Consider the following 17,462-nt stretch of genomic DNA (forward strand, 5'->3'; position numbering starts at 1 on the left):
AGAAGGGTTTTCTTTTTTTCCCAAGTCTCTCATGAGCTGGTTTTTTTCATGGTTCAAAAATAGTTTTGGCCATGTTTCTATAGATACATACCCTTCTGTTGTAACTACCTCATAGCCTAGTTAGCTAGGGTTTTCATTTTGGTGGATGGTGAGAGACAGGAAGTTAAGGTGGTTGTGTTTTTTGAGACTTTTGAGAATCTTTGTTCTTGATTTGGTCTCTTTATGCTATGTAAAATGTGATCACCACGTTGTTTTGTTCAGTAATTGATATCTAGCTATATGTGTTTAATAGTTCAGTGTTGTTTCATAGTTAGAAACATGTTACATTTTAATTAATAATCTGCATTTCAATAACAATCATAACCAATTCGTGGAATATATTTTTTGTAATCAAATGCAAAATATTAAATATGCATGTTTACACACTAAAAAAATTACTACTCCCTCCATTCTATAGTAGTAGGTTTTGCCATTTTGGTACGTTTCATAGTAATGTAGTCATTTCTCTTTTTAGTAAAACTCAACACATTTCTTCTCACTTACTTTACCATTTCTTACTTTATTCTCTTCATCTCTCTACCTTTTTCATTTCCTACTGTATTATTCCTTTACTTAACTCACTTAACACAGTTTTTCTTGAATCGCGTGCAAAAAAGAAACGCCTCCACTACCGCGGAACGGAGGGAGTATATCTTTACTGAACGAACATATTTACTTTTTATGATTGACACTATAGATGACTGAGTGTTAAAATTTAACTCTATCACTGGGATTTATTTCTAATAATTCTACTAATTCAAAGGGATAAGAATAAAGTAAAATTAGCTCAAATGATAGAAATTATCAAATGTCTTTGAATATCACAAAATTTCAATTAATCCAACTAAATAAGTAAATAGTACTAATAGATTTAACTTAATTAGACTGTCTTTATCAATCTAGACTATTAGTTTCTCAATGTAAACGTCCCCCTTGAGTAGTTGTTTAGATATACTTCTAATAAACTTTTAATTGCCACGCAAAAACTAATGCATCCTGCAAACTATAATGAAAATAATAAAAGTTGAAACTTAGATTTAAAATGCATGAAACCAAACAATATTTTGTTCATTGCCAAATGATAGCAGTCAGAATTATACATAATGTGTTAATTGAAAACCCATACCTACAAATTGCATATGCATAACACTATAAATTTCACGCATAAGAAATTCGTAAATAATTATCCACTCATAAGATTTGAAAATGTGCACTTTTTCGTTGATTTCTTATGCAATATTGAATTAACATGCCTTAGCTGCCTATATATGAACTCATAATTCGTATTTATGTGTCAATTGTCATCCTCAGTTCTCACAAATATGTATCATTTCACTTGATCTCTCTCAATCCTATATACTGTATAATATTTTTATTCATAAAACTTTTTTATACATTTGATAATAGTGAAATTTAGTGGCATATGATTGATTGGACACCAAAAAAATGAGACGGGGACCCGAACTGGAAATTGGGAACATACTATTTATTCACTTACAATTAATTCAAAATATGAAATGCGAGAAACTGGAAGCTATAAAATTGGATTAATTAGATAGTTTTATAGAAACTCGTATGTTAGATATGATGTTGTTATATATTAAGAACTCAAACAATGTTGGGGAACTAAGAGTCACTATGCATTCGAATGCATGGCACATTTGTACTAATTGATTTTAATTAGCAATTATAAAATTTTAATTAAAACCCTAACTAACCCATAATTAAAATAGATGCATGTTGATCGTCCAAATTACTCGACCAATAGACTTATTCTATAGTTCACGTTGATTGGTCTAGGCATTGTCAATTGGTAGATTATAAAATTGTTGGATTAATTAGAAAAAAATACACTGGCTCCTAATTATAGATGTATAGTGTGAAAGCTTATGCCACTTAATTAATACTAATACAGATTAATTTACAAGAGGTAGTTGCATATACCTTTAAAGAGACCAGCACAATCACAATCAACAAGCATACACGCAAAAATAAACAAATTAATTAACAAAGATATGAACATGGTGTGATTGATTAATTAGCATGACATATATTGCAGTATTTTTTTTTTATCTAACATTAGTATAGAAAATGTTAATAAATAATGACTTCTTCTTCTTTTTCTACAATTTATTTATATACTGTATTTAGTAAAAAAGTTAATTAATTAGATTTTTTTTCTTAAACAAAAGTTAATTAGATTATCAGTATTGATTAATTACCAAATCTTGAAGGTCTCCCTTTGGGGTTAAGACGTCATATCCAACGTTATGTGTTTCTTGCGACAGTTTAATACTTTAATTCTACAATTTGCAAATTATGTGACTGAATTATTGATAAGAAATAGTCATCACCTAATTTTACATTTAAATTAAATCACAAGGCACTAGTGGCCGGAACTAAACTAAAAGTTATTCAAAAATATAATTTTTAGGTAAATTATCATTTCACGACTAAGAACTTTTGTACTGTATAAGAATTTACATATAATTTTGATAAATTTAAAGATCCTATAAAAAGAAAAAAAGTGTAATAATAGACTTGAAAAACATATATCGAATAATAAATAAACTGAATATAGTAATTAATATGCTACTGAACTACCATATATGTGCAGACAAATAAATGTTCCATCAGTAGACAACAGAATGTCTTCTTTACTGCATAATCTAATAATAATTTTTAATTTTATTTAAAAATGAATATTAGAAGTCGATCCCTATTATTTTGCAATTATGTTGTGAATTATGCTAATCAAGTGTCTTTGGCTATCTATAAAGAGACAGAGTCTTGTCGTTTTCAAAATCCAACGCTCTATTATAAAACTTACAAAAAAGAGTAATAAAAGTCCCTATTATTTTGCAATATCTCGTGAATTATGCTAATCAAATGTCTTAAGCTATGAATAAAGACAAAGCTTTGTCGTTTTCAAAATCCAAATAGATAGATAATTAATTAATAATGACTCCTATATTTTAACTATGTCTTAATCCCAAGAAATTGACTCGACGAATTCAAATTGCTTACAGATCTTGATGTAATAAATTAAAGAATTGTGAACTTTTTAATTCGTAATACAATTATTATGTTGAGATATCACTGTCTATGTATTTATTAAAGCACGATTACTTGATTTGAAAATCAAGTTAAACAATTTTTTATTTAGTTGAATATTAATTAATATGTGTGAATGTGAGTCGAAATGCGGCCATAGCATATAGTCAAACGTTGAAGACATTAAAGAAAACTAGTAAATAAACTTTTGTAATGAAAAAAATGTGCTTTGTAATGATTTTAATTACGATGTGTTTAGTAAAATTTGGAGAAATGTTATTATATATAGTTTAGCCTTACACTGTAACGCACACTTGAAGTCACTATGACGATTTTTTTAATTAAAATATACTACTAGCATAATTCATGTTTAGGGCCGGGAAAATATACCGAAATACCGCACTTACCGCACTGAAAAATACCGAAAATACCGAATTTTTGGTATACCGTACTTTTCGGTACGGTATCATACCGTACCGTCAGTTTTAGGTACGGTAAAGATATGCATTTTGTATATACCGCGTTATACCGCGTTATACCGCAATTACGGTATACCGCAAATACGGTATATACCGGAATTGGCGGTATATACCGCAAATATACCATATTTAACATATTTATTATTTATAAAATATATTATTATATAATTTTATTAAACATAATTGCGGTAATCATGGTACGGTATACCGAAATGTCGATAAGGTAACAATATCTAAATTTTGGTATACCGACTTTTCGGTATACCGGTATGCCGTATACCGAAACAAGCGGTACGGTAAAGGTAAGATTTTTGGTCATACCGCACTTTTCGGTACGGTATGCGATATGACAATTTCAGCAAGGTATACCGTACCGTTCCAACCCTATTCATGTTCGAGAAGATGCTACAACGACGTATCTATTTATGATGAAAGTTTTAATTATTGGGAAATAATCGGTTGATTAGATAATTTTGTATATTTACCACTCTGCATCATTGTTTTGTAGTTTTCTATAGAGATTATATAGTGATATAATTGTTATTTTACATGTATACGTATGTGACCGTAGAAAATACAATCTCATTGTAGGCAGTCAAATATAATATTGTCATCATATATACTTTAAAAAAGAACAGACATCAATAATGGTCGTGCATATCTTCATATAATAGTTCACATTGGTTATTTTGTTTCATATAATGAATTTTTATTTCATATAGTGAATTTTATTGATCCAAAATATAGTGTACGAGTTTTAATAAAAGTAGGTGGTGTATTTTGTTAGCGAATAAATAACCCCCATTTTAATGTTTTATGGGATAATTGGCATTTAATTATAAATTTTCATTGAGTTTAAGTTGATTCCATAACTTTTCGCGATTGTGTTTAATGGTCCAAATCAAAACTAACGACGCAAAATCATTGTCCCAATATAACTACGTAGTTATGGCTAAACTTGCGTTGTGAAAATATAATAACGTTAATTTTTAGTCACGTCAGATTTAATCATATAAATTAATATTTTGAACATCGTGGATCCTTTACTATATTGATTAGTTAATATCGAGAATTATACTTATTGTTGGGTGTTATTATCAAAACTCAAAAGAAAATTATTGAATACTGGATTTGGACTATAATGGGCCTTTGGTAGAGAGTTATATAGATAATATTTTAAATAGTACTACTAATATAAATAATATTTTAAATTATATTTTCTGAAATATAAATAATAAATAATATTTTAAATGTTCTCTCCCTCCCTATTTTGAATCCGATACCTGCCACCCTCTCACTCTGATCGACGTCGCCGGTCGCCGTCTCCGCCTCTAATACTTGCCGCCGCGCTTCCATCGCTTCCTCTCGTACTGCGCTTCCGTCGATCGATCTCGTACTGGCGAACGCAATAGTATCAGTGTACTTGGAGGTATCCGCATACCCTTAAAATCTCCATTTCCGGCAATAACACCATAATCTTCATATTCCAATAACTTTGTTATCTCAAATCATCTTCTGATATTGGATCGTTCTCCACTTCCGCTCGATTAACAAGTCTTCTTCTCTCTCAATTTTTTTCTGAGGAGGAGGCGACCAAGGCCTTTTCTGGTAAAACCTTAGTACAATTCAGCCTTCTCGGCCGCCACTGATTTTATGTGCCTTTGCGATTATGTGCGATTTTGATAGGTAATTTCATTTTAAATTGAGTGAGGATTTGTTTGAAACCTTGATGTCGTCTTAATTTCGAAGTTTCATTCACAATTTGATTTGCCTTTGCGCATCTCCAAATCATGGTTTTGATCGATGATTGGCGCGCTGCTAAAAATGATGCTTTGATTGTTAAACTGATGCAGGCATTGAGGCTATCCAATACTTGTGTGGGTTTGAGCACTGATACATTTATTTAGTATTTTTCGGCATGAATATGGTGAAATACTTACTGAATTACAGTGCCAACATTTTTCGTGGGGATTATCTTTAGATATGTAGTTCATTTCCCCCCTTTTTTGTGGCTAGACGCATGCTTTAGTACGTAATTTGAGCGAATACTCGCATTCTGTTGTGTTTATCAGAAATATAATATGCTGCATTAACTAAGTGTTTAGTGCTGTACGTGGTGATATTAGGCAAAGATTTTTAGAAGGTAATGGATGGGAAGGACATCCAATCAGATCTCCATGCCCTTAAAAGACTCTACGGCCTTCTCCAAAAAGATGAAGGCGAAGCATCAGACCCTGGCTCTGATTCGGTATGGTGTTATGCTTATTGAGATTATCCTGCTCATGTTATCTCTAATTTCAGATTATGACTGCTTTTGCCGAATCAAAATGTGTATAAGTATGTTTACATTCTTTCTTTGTAGGTACTTTTTGTTCTATATCCTTTTGTTTTTCCGATAATAATAGGCCAGCTTGAAGTGAACTTGAAACTACTGGACGTGCTACTCATTTACTTTCAAGGCTGTTAAAAATAGTTTAGTTTTTTGCACTTATTTTCATAGTGTTTCTGTGTACCTGGTAAAAAAATGCAGCTGCTTGCATATAAGTGAAGAAAACAAGAGTCTTATAACAATATGGTCCTCCTATAATTTTCCATGTCCAGGTTCTTGTTACAAACTCAATGTGGTAAATACAATGATAATCACCAGTTATTTTCTCTATCATAATTGAGATCCATCATCCATAAGAATAACATGTGTAACCTATTTGAAGTTTGAACTAAATCTTATAAATAAAGTGTTTCTCTTGTGGACTGAGAGCCTTGGATGTAAGCATCCAAAGCATATTTTTGACTCTGCACATTGTCAAGGGTTCATCTCTTACTCGATGGTTGTAGATTAGACTGTACGCATTCTCTACAGAAACTAGTTAAGTTGTTTTCTTGTTATGTCTTGCCTTGCAGTTTGTTAACTTATCAGTTTTTGACTTCACACATTCATATGCAAAGCACGATTTTAGTTCATTACAAACTCTCAAGTCTTTTCTGTCACTAAATAGAGGTGGTGATCTACCTTATATTGCCAAAACGCTGTTAGTTTTATCACTTTATGTATATCTGCTGAGTTTTGTATGTTTCGTGAGTTTTTCTCTTCATTCATTCATTCATTCATTCAGGATAATGTTTCCATGTGTATGGAGGCTTGACTATCTTTTGTCATTTGGACAGCTTGATTCGCATTCGCGGGTTTTCTTAAAGAATCTTTTGGATTTGGCGACTAAGAGAGTCCTCAAGACACATTCAGAAGTATGTATGCTCACTTTTTCCTTTTTTTGTTAAGGTCCAAATGAAAGGATCTGTTCAGTTTAGCCCTGTAAACGTATCAAACTAGTTCTCTGATCAAGTGCTACAGGTCATTGCAGGTCAAGCCGAAACATCAGGGGCGTTTTCACCTGTTCGGCTTCAGCAACTAGATGAGACATCCTCTGAGGAACGACCTGCTCCACGTTCAAGATTGTCATTAGCCGCAGAAGGTGATCATCAAAGTTTCAATGGCCGATTCACTCCTGACTGGAGTCAAGCAGGTGCTACGGAACCCTCAATTCGTAGAGTGCCTTCAATTGGACAGAAACGTTGCAGGGTTTGTCAAAGGAACACTGTCAAACAACTTGGATCCACAGGGGATACTCATTTTCATGAACTGGCTCAGAACTCAAACACATACGCTGATCATCAGCATCGGCAGGATAGTGTTGAGAACCGCGAGAAAGAAGTTGGATGGTTATCAAGTCACGTGTCGGATGATTCAAAATATGAGAAGCGGAAGCAGAGGCCGTCCGATTTGAACGTGGTTGGGGATGCAGATTCATCTAATAGAATGGAAACTGACATCTCAAAAATGAGTCATTCTGATATGCAAACCATAAGTAAAGCTGATGTACCTGACTGCTTATCTCAAGAAGCTTCCAATGCAATCAAAATTTGAATTTTTTTTCTGAAAAATTATAATTTTTCGTACAACAACAAATGTCAACATGATATATAAAATATGTCAATATAATACATGAAGAATTTCAATATAAACAATGTGTTAACATTCTCAAAGCATCGTGTTGACATTTCTCAAAGCATTGTGTTGATATTTTCGAAACACTGTATTGACATTTTCATCCAAAACCCTAATTTGATAGTTTTTTTTATCTTTTTCAATTTAATTAATAAAAATGAAAATTATACGTGGCAAATTGTAGACTAAAAGTTTTTTAGGTCTTAAATTAATTGTAATTAGCAATTAAATGATGAGTTAGCCATTATTACTCCATCCATCTGATTCGACTATTAAGTGAACAACAAAATTAACTACTAATGCTTTAACTTTAGGTCTAATAAGTAGATTTAATTAAGATGTGGGCCGTGGGGTAATTCTATCTTGCTTTTGAATTGAATGAATCAGAATAATATAAGTGATATTCGTTAGATTATACCACGTGTACGTCAACAATATATTTGTAACTCTAAAGTTCCCTCATTTATTTTAAATTGTATTATACTACTATTTGTGTCTTGTCCTTGATCGAAAAAATATATATCTTTATCATATGAATCACTTAAATATATCCAATTGAAAGTAGACAAATAGCCAATATAGATAGATACTGATAGACATCCTTTGTTGTTGGGCTTCATGGATCAATGTAGCTATAATCAGTTTGATGCCTCGATTTGTAGTTAAAGAAGAGGTTAGTGAAAGTTCTTGTACACGTATTTTCTTAAAATATATTATGTTAAGTATACGATTCAATCAAATCGTAAATAAAAAAAAAACTTTTTCTTCCTATTTTTTTTAAAACACAATTAATTAATTAACCTTGAAGTAATATAATATCTGTCCTAGAATGTAAACAGAGTATTTATGTAGTTTCAAATCCTCGAGAGAATATGAAACGGCATAATTGCGGCTGGAGCTTTATAAGAGTGTCCACTATGGAGTGGACACGGCTATAGCCGCGAGGGTGGGCGGTCGGCGGGCGTACTATAGTGGCGAGGTTGTCCGCCCCGGGGGCGGACGCGGCGGACGTGGCGAGGGTGGGCGGACGGGCGATCGCCGGGTGCAGGGCGAGGACGCGGCGGGGGGACATAGCCACGCCTATAGGCGCGGCGACTATAGTGCGGACATCCGCCGCAGCGCATGCAGTCGCGATTTTAATTTTTTTTTCCTCTATAAATACCACTTCCCACCACCTATTTTTCACCATTTTCACAAAATCCATCTACTCACTATCTACACAACCACTCTCTACAAAATGCACCGAGGAGACGATGAATCACCCGACTCTCAGGAATCGGGATATGGCAGCAATCCATCAAACCCCTTGGCCTATCCTTCGCAGCCATCTGGTCCAGACGGATATGCTTCTCAGCCGTCGGGCTTTGGCGGATATGCGCCTCCGTCCCAGCATTGGAGTTGGAATCAATCTCCCCCACCGTGGGCATCGAGTCCACCCCTTCCTCCATCTCAGTCATGGAGGTCTTCTCCAACTCCGCCACCTTTACAGCGGAATCTGAGTCGTTCCGCATTTGGAGATTATAGACCCAACCTAGACGCGCTTCACCAGCCGCGTCCGGGTTCCCCTTTCCAAGCCAGCCAATCTTCGTTCACCGAAGCAGATCAAGACGTAATTGATACTATGATGGGTCTGCTCAGTTCTGGCATCCCAGATACGCCGGCAGCACGGGTGGAAACGCCCGTTCCGACCCGAGGAGGTAGCGGCAGTCGGGGCGGAGGCGGTAGGGGCGGAGGCGGCAGTCGTGGCACCGGACACGTCGGTGGGCGCAAGGGCAGCGGGGCCGGCATTCCGAGTGGCAAGGGCAGTGGCACTGGCGGTAGCGGTGGCTCTGGTTCTGGGTCCAACCGGGGCAAGCCATACACCAAAGACGAGAGCATTGCCGTGGCGAAGGCTTGGGATGCTATCACTTCGGACCCCGTGGTGGGCACAGATCAGGCCGAGGGGAGCTTTTGGAGGCGCGTCATGTTTGCATACAAGGAGTTCAAACCCGACGGCGCCGAGAGGCGCGACCCAGAACAGCTCCGGAAAAAGTGGGGTAGGATTCTCCATGCGACCAAGCGGTTCGCGTCCATATACGAGAACAACCTTCGCCACGCTGAGAGTGGCCGCAGCGCAGCAGATGTTAAGAACCTGTCTGAGGGCCAATACCACACGGAGGGCTGGCTGAAGTTCACCTTGTGGGAAGAGTATCTTGTCCTCGCGGATTGTCCGAAATTCAGGTCGATCGTGGCGCACGAGGTGGGAACAGCTCCTGGGCCAAAGCGCACAAGGCACAACCTTGCCGGCGACTACAGCAGTGGAAGCGACTCGCAAGAGTTCGAGCAGTCCGACGAACAAGTCGAAGAGCCAGCCGATACTCACACTAGGCGACGACGGCCCATGGGACAACAGGCCTCTATCCGCAGCGCCAGAGGAGGTAGAAGTGCCTCCCGCCTATCGGCCGGCGCGTCCGGATCGCGCATCCACCAACCCGCCCCAATCCCACAGCTCACGGTGCAACCCCACGAGGTATTGGCCAATACCATAGATGTGCAGTTGATGCAACAACTGCAAGACGTATGCAGGTCATACGCATGGGAAACTGACCCGTACATCAGGAACGTCTACAAGAGGCTCATCACTCTGATTGAGAGTCGACTGAGGTTGGTTGATAATGCGCCTGGGGATACCGCGGCCGGCAGCAGCGAGAGAGGAGGAGGAGAAGAAGAAGAAGAAGAAGAAGAGGAAGACGAGGAAGCCGACTCCGACACCGAGTAGACGGTGGCAGAGTTTTGTAGTTGTATTTTATTTTAATTATTCGTTGTATAATTTTACCGGTTTGCAATACAACGAATATTTGGCCCTAATTACCTCGTTTTCTAGTTATTTATACCGTGATTATTTAAATTACATTTGATTGAAACTAAAAATATTTTAAAATGAAAATTGATTATAAAATTTGGGGGCTATTGGAGGTGTCCACTATAGTGGCGGAAATAGAATTTTGAGGCTGTGGACAACAAAATTGGGGCTATAAATAAAAACTGGGGTGGGGCTGTTGGGCGTGTTAGTGGACACCCTAATGAAGTCAAGCAATATTATTGATTACAAATTTACAATTAAGTCATGCTTTATCATGAAAATTTGATGATCGGGATATTATTAATTATAGTCAGACATATATACTGGGGAAGTATGATTCATCTAGAAACTTAATGGAGTAATACAATATTGAAATAACTATATGTGGAACTCTTCTTATTGTGAGAACGCATAAGCCATTTCAACTCTTGGATTGTGAAGAACTATGGTAATGCGTGCCCAAAAAACTCTTCTTATAGGAAAATTTGTTGTTTTCAATGCAATTAATTTTATAATAAATGCAATAAACTTTACATGTCTGGTGCAGTGTTCATACGTGCCCAAAGGACTCAGGTTTGAGTCCTCCGTAATGCGGCCTTTAAATTTAAATTCATTTCCTCATAAAAAATTGTATATATGAGTGTGTTAATTTCGTGAGAGAGTATAGAATAGAGAACTCTTAAATATGGTCATTACTCATAACTAATTATTAAAGGTCATTTAATCATGAAGATCAATGGTTGATGTATCTTCTTACTGGATAAATAAAGCATTTGGGAACGAACTTCGTGCAGAGATATAAATTCATTTTTTATGCGATTAATTTCATTGTATATACAATGACTTTATACGTTTAATTAGTGTTGCATATGTCATGCATATGAGAATCATTATCCCTCTTTTTATCATTTACAATATCTCACCGCTAAATTAACTATTTTAATATTTTTCTATTATAAAAAAAGAATTTGTTAAAAATATAATAATCCTAATTCATACTAGTAGTATTTTTCTAATATATATATAAAGTTTAAATTGTACCCTTTTTTTTAATTTATCGACTCTGATATTCATCTTTTTCTAATTAATAAAAGTGACTGTAAACTGAAAATAATAATGTAAATTGTAATTTTTATTCATAGAAACATTCACTTTTACATATTAATTGTTACTTTAGACACAATTATTTTTAATTATAAGAGCAAAAATTTTGTCAAGATATTTTTATACAACAGAAATATTAACTATTTTAAAGCAGAAAGTGAAGGAAAGCTCGCACAACTTTTTTGTTTTAGTCTTCACTCCAACTAGCGTATACTATGCAATATATGATAAATTATTATATATTGAGAAGTAATAACGATAAATTAATTAGTTGCATGTTGGGGTTCAAAAGAAACTATATATTGATTGCCAAAATCTGTTAGGTTAGTATTGTGACTATAATTATACTATTGATTATTTTAAATTTAGATTTGTTCCATCATCATAATCCCGAAAAAATTATCCGGTCCAAAAAATAATGATGGGTTATATATCCATTGATCGGATTTGCAATTCGAACCTCCATGTATATTCCTTATACTAACCACACCTAATTAATAATCTTAATTGTCGGAAGTTTCTTGAACAATGAGATTTATAAATTAACAAAATTAACAAGAAGTTTTATTATACATTTGTCCCTTGTGCTTTAAATATAAGAGCTGGTCGCTGTTATTCCAAGTTTTAATCTATTGGTTAAATGAAATTAAGGAGTATTACACACTTATAAGTTGTCTTATATGTCGTGTTCTATTATGATTTCTTTTTGGACTATGGGTGGTATCTCTTTAATACTCATGTTATCATTTTTATGTGCATTTAAAATGATATAGAAATTAATACATACTAATTAGTAAAGTAAGAGAGACGAAGAGAAAGATAGTTATACTCAATGTTTTAAAAACCGGACCGGTGAGTGAACCGGCAAAGCCACTGGTTCATGGTTCAACCGGTCCAACCGGTTTAATCACTGGTCGAACCGTTATACTGCTACAAATGTGTATATATATAATTAAATAATATACCAAGTATTTTTAATTAAGTGAATGATAGAATATATAATATATTAATAGTATATCCCAAAAACATTACACCTCCACCTATAAAAGTTTAGTGAATGATTGAATTTTATTAATTTTTTATCAATAAATATGATTAAATATATAAATTATACTAGTAGTAAGTTATTGTAAATAAAAAATTTAATATTTATGTATAAAAATAAATAATTTCATAGTATTATTTTCAAAAAGTAATGTGGCAAAATAATATTATTCACAAAGATATATGAATAAACATAAATTAAAAACATAAATTTAGTAAATACTCCTAGTATATAATCAAATAGTAGTAAACTTTAAGTATAATTAATCACATATTCATAATATACATATATACGTATTATACAAATAATAATAAAACTAGCAGTAGTAAGCGATACATAAATAAAGTGGATGATAATTAAATATCATAATTAGTATTACTAATTACTTTGCTATTAAACACGAATGATTAGTTTATATAGATAAAATATCTCGTGTTTAACATATAAAAATAACTTATGTTCATGTTATTACCAAGAAGCCCTTGTGGTGTAGTGGTAGAATTGTTAGTAAGTTCACCGGGAGGTCTTTAGTTCTATTCCTATCAATGCCGAAATTTTTAAAAAAAATTTGAAAAGCATTTGAACCGGTTTCCGATTCCCGGTCAGACCGGTCCGGCCGGCCGATTTGGCGATTCATGGCGGTTAAACATGTCACTGGTTTTATAGGACTAACCGGAACGGACCACTTACCGGTTCGCGGCCGAACCGGTCGAACCGGCCGGTCCGGTCCGGTCTGATTTTTAAAACATTGGTTATAGTAGTGTTAGATATTGAAACTCATATTATTATTAGTATTTACTGGGATGTAATGGTGGGCTATAGTAGTACAAGTTGCAAATAAATTGATGTATATGAGTAATAAGTTTGAGACAACCTTTCATAATGGAAATGACCATATTTTTATGGGACAGATGAAAATGGAAAGTATACATTTTTATAGGACGGAGGAGTATAATGTAATACATTTAGAAAATAATTCAAATACAAATCCTTATTACATAAAAGAAAAGGTCTTAGAGAAAATTTGAACATCAAAACAAAAATTAAGGTTGAAAATGATGAGAAAGAAGGCACCTCATTTTCGATTGGAAATTTTAAAAATCATGAAGAAAATTGAAAAATTGGAAAAGCACCCCATTCAAGATTTTATATATTCATCACAAAAAGAATATTTAATTTTAAATTTCAAGAATAGAATACTAGCTAAGAATCAACTTTTCAACTCTCAATCTTTTTACTAATCTTACTTTTACTATATATGCCTTTTTGATGCCAGCTTTCAAGAAATTTCCTGTGATTTTCAAAAGTCTAAATCATTATTCTTCAATGTATAACTTTTTCTAGCCAAATAAATCTGACCACTGGTTCACCGACAGCAAATTTCTTCATTTAAAGAGAAAGAAATTAAAAAAACCCCCCTCAATTTATGATAATTAATAATCACATTGATCAATCCAAATTTATTTTAACAATATATCTCGACTTAAGATCACCTTAATTCTCATTCTTCTTGTATCTTAGTTGTACGTACTGTGAATACATCCAAAAGTAATTGTAATTAGGAAATTACAGAAAGCATTAAAAAATCATCCAATTAATCAATTGCTCCACCAATTTTCTATAAAATTAATCTTCTTGAATTATTTACATGTCTTACAAGATATGGGCACGGCCTACTTGATTTTAGCACATATATTAAGCAGGCTTAATTATCCACCAAATCCACTTGCTAAACCACTAAATAATGGTAACACAATCACATCGTATCCTGTGCACGATACTCCCTAAATAGTAAATGCGTGTATAAATTAATTATTTGGCTTATTGTAATTAATAATTGGTGTTAATTTAATTTAATTTGTCTGTTTGCATTAATTTGGTCTTCTTAAATAATTATTGTTACGTGCGCACATATATCACCTATATATAACCACGGCTCATTGTCGCCTAGTGCATATAAAAAATAAATAAATACATTTATAGCTAGGAATTTTGAGTTGTAAATGTTGATGCCAGACAAGATGCAGGCTGTGGGAGGATCCAAATCCTAAATATGATATATCAAGATGATTCCAACTTTTCATGGATCATGATCCTATGCATTATGTTTTTCCCCCCAAATAGATTATTGGGATAATTGATTGCCAACTAAATGATGTTGTATAATCTTTCATTATAGCTTGTTAATTGCAACTGAATTAATTGTTGAGACATTTTTATATGGGTATCACTTAACACAATTTTTCCTAAACGATGGTCATAAAAATGGTGTGCTTCTCTAGGGATCTCTAAAGAAGCCGAACCCAATGGTCTCGGATTCAAGTATGAGAAGTGATAAATTAGAAACAAACAGTTAAGAAACGTGTGTTATGAATGATCTTAGAATTTCTCCTTTTAACTTATTACTTATATAAACTACTCTTCTCTGGCGTCCCATTTCTGATTTAGAATATTTTTTCATAGCTATAAATCTTATATGAATGAGACTTACTAGCTAGTAAGACACGAATATATGGTGCGACAAATTTAATGTAGAATATATTCTCGCTCTTTGTTAGAAAAGATTGAAAATCCCTTTAGAGCATCCTTAACCCTGGCCCGGATTCAGGCTCCAAGTCCTCTCCACGTCATCATTCCCCTAAATTTGAGTCCTAGGCCACAAATGCTCTAATCCTGCAGGCCCCATCCCGGGCCACAACTATTAAATTGCACTATTCACAATTTCAACCTATTTTACTTGTAAATGCAATACGCCGAACAATTAAAACCGAAAAAATTCATTGTTCAGTCGAAAAAAGAAAATTACAAATCCTAGAAAAAAAATTACAAATCCTAGAAAAAAAATTATTAAGCCCTAGAAAGTAAAAAATTACAAGTTCTAGAAAAAATATTGAAATAATTTAGAGGATAGAAATGAAGAAATATGTGGAAGAATGTTGAAGAATTACAAGTCCTCAGGCCCGGCTTGGGCCACAACTCCCTCTCCTCCAACGCTGCGAGACGCGGGCCGGGACCCAGGTGCGGCCCGGCTCCTAGCGTTAAGAATGCTCTTAATACTCACAGAATCCATCGTGACAATTTTTCCCCCAACTAAGGTGGAAGAAAATATTCCACACTACTCAAAGTAAAAATTAATAAATATGCTATATAGTAAAAAAAATACTGTAATAATTAAATATATATCTAAGTGTGGATGATGATGTTCCGGACTCAACCCGACCCATTTACCGCACACAAACCTTGACACACGGAATTAATGGCAATGAGAATGAAATCATTTGGCCGGAGAGTCAAATCCATTAGTTGACTATTATGAAAAGAACATTCAAAATTTAATAATTACACTCTAATTGTTATTTTAATCAAGATAAGCATATTTGATCATGTGCTCAATTTGGTATATTTAATCAATATGTGAGTCATCACGATGTGGATAGGAAGCCCCCGAGAAATGTGGAGTTAATGAAATTTGATTGGAAATACTAATCATAATTATTTGGTTACTCCAAATCAAATTTTTTGAAAATCAAATATCTAATCCGAACTATGTCTAATTTAAGATTTGATTAATTTTTTGAATTTTATTCAATTTGATTTTAAATTTTTGGTACATTTTGAAATTTTCAAATCAATTCGATTTGGGTGCATAAAAATCGAATTAATCATAAATTGAATTTTCATATATATGTTTATATGTAAATTATTAATTTTTAGATTTTTGGATTTTCAGGCCATCCACAATGCTGTCACTATACCGTTCCTTAACAGTCCCTTAAATTACTATTTGCTGGCCCCACTGTACTTTTTTACTCCATCCCTTAACTAAGTGTCGGAACCTGCAACCCTCCGTCCCTTAAATTACTATTCATTCAATTTCATTTTTTATTTTTATTTCCAACCAAATTCAATTAAAAAAAACACACTTCATTAAAAATAAAATAAAATTACAACATAAAAAAAATACAACTTAAAATTAAAAAAAATAAAAAAAGACATAATTAAAATCCTAAAAAAATAAAAAATGAAATAATTTAAAATACAATTTTACAGAAAATAAAAAAAAACTACTCCGCCGGCGAATCATCCCCCGGAGGCGCTGGAGGTGCACTGAAGTCGTGAGGAGGCGGAATGCCAAGTTGTGCCGCCATAAACCAAACTCCGTTAAGCTAGGCTTGGTATTGGGCGGGCGTAAAGCGGGAAGTGTCCGCCATTGTGGCGGTCATGTACATGGCCATAAGGGAGTTGGGGGGTCCCCCCGAGCCCGCCTGGCTTGATTCGGCTCTGCCCCTCCTCCCTCTAGCCGCCTTCGCCGCATTTCTCCCTTGCGGCCGACGGCGCCCACGGGAAGATCCCCCGGCATCGTCTGCCGGGGTCTCAACCTCCTGCGAGGCAAACTCTTGTGACCCGCTGCCCGAACCGTCACCAGACGAGTATTGGCCACTCGCCGTGTGCTTCGTGCGCTTCGACGTCGAGCCCGTGCTGGACCGCACACCGCCGGCCCACCTTTCCTCGTCCTTGACGACCTTCCAAACATCGACATATTTGAATTGTTTGCCGGTGTAGTCGTAGTAGACCCGTAAATCCGATCTCAGAATGTCGACTCCCGTGGCTACGCTTTGGTAATGAGCCGCTTCATCCTTGTGGATGGCGCAGAATCGTTTGACCTCTCTGTCGACTCGGTCAAAGTGAGCGCGGAACATCTTATACGTGCAGCGGCGGGTCTTTTTCGGCTTAATCTCGTGGTAGGCCTCGGTGACCTTTTCCCAGAAGCACTTCCGGGGTTGTTGATTCCCGACGATGGGATCGTACGAGACGCTGATTCATGCGTTGTACACCGCCAGCGTTTCTTTGGGACTGTACGGATGCCGGCCTATATCCCCCTCCTTCTCCTCGTCC

General features: G+C 35.0%; 1 protein-coding gene across 1 annotated transcript in view; it reads left to right on the top strand.

Annotated features, from left to right (window-relative positions):
* Positions 1-4,854: 4,854 nt before the first annotated feature.
* The window catches only part of LOC121759236, a 31,440-nt gene continuing 18,832 nt past the window's right edge, over positions 4,855-17,462 (top strand). The window contains exons 1-5 of the mRNA XM_042154749.1: positions 4,855-5,001; positions 5,156-5,258; positions 5,699-5,820; positions 6,738-6,815; positions 6,922-7,430. Of these exons, the coding sequence (XP_042010683.1) occupies positions 5,719-5,820; positions 6,738-6,815; positions 6,922-7,430 (689 nt within the window). The 5' untranslated portion in view covers positions 4,855-5,001; positions 5,156-5,258; positions 5,699-5,718. The remainder of the gene's footprint in view (positions 5,002-5,155; positions 5,259-5,698; positions 5,821-6,737; positions 6,816-6,921; positions 7,431-17,462) is intronic.

The sequence above is a fragment of the Salvia splendens genome, chromosome 12 (assembly GCF_004379255.2).
Source record: "Salvia splendens isolate huo1 chromosome 12, SspV2, whole genome shotgun sequence".
Taxonomy (NCBI): domain Eukaryota; kingdom Viridiplantae; phylum Streptophyta; class Magnoliopsida; order Lamiales; family Lamiaceae; genus Salvia; species Salvia splendens.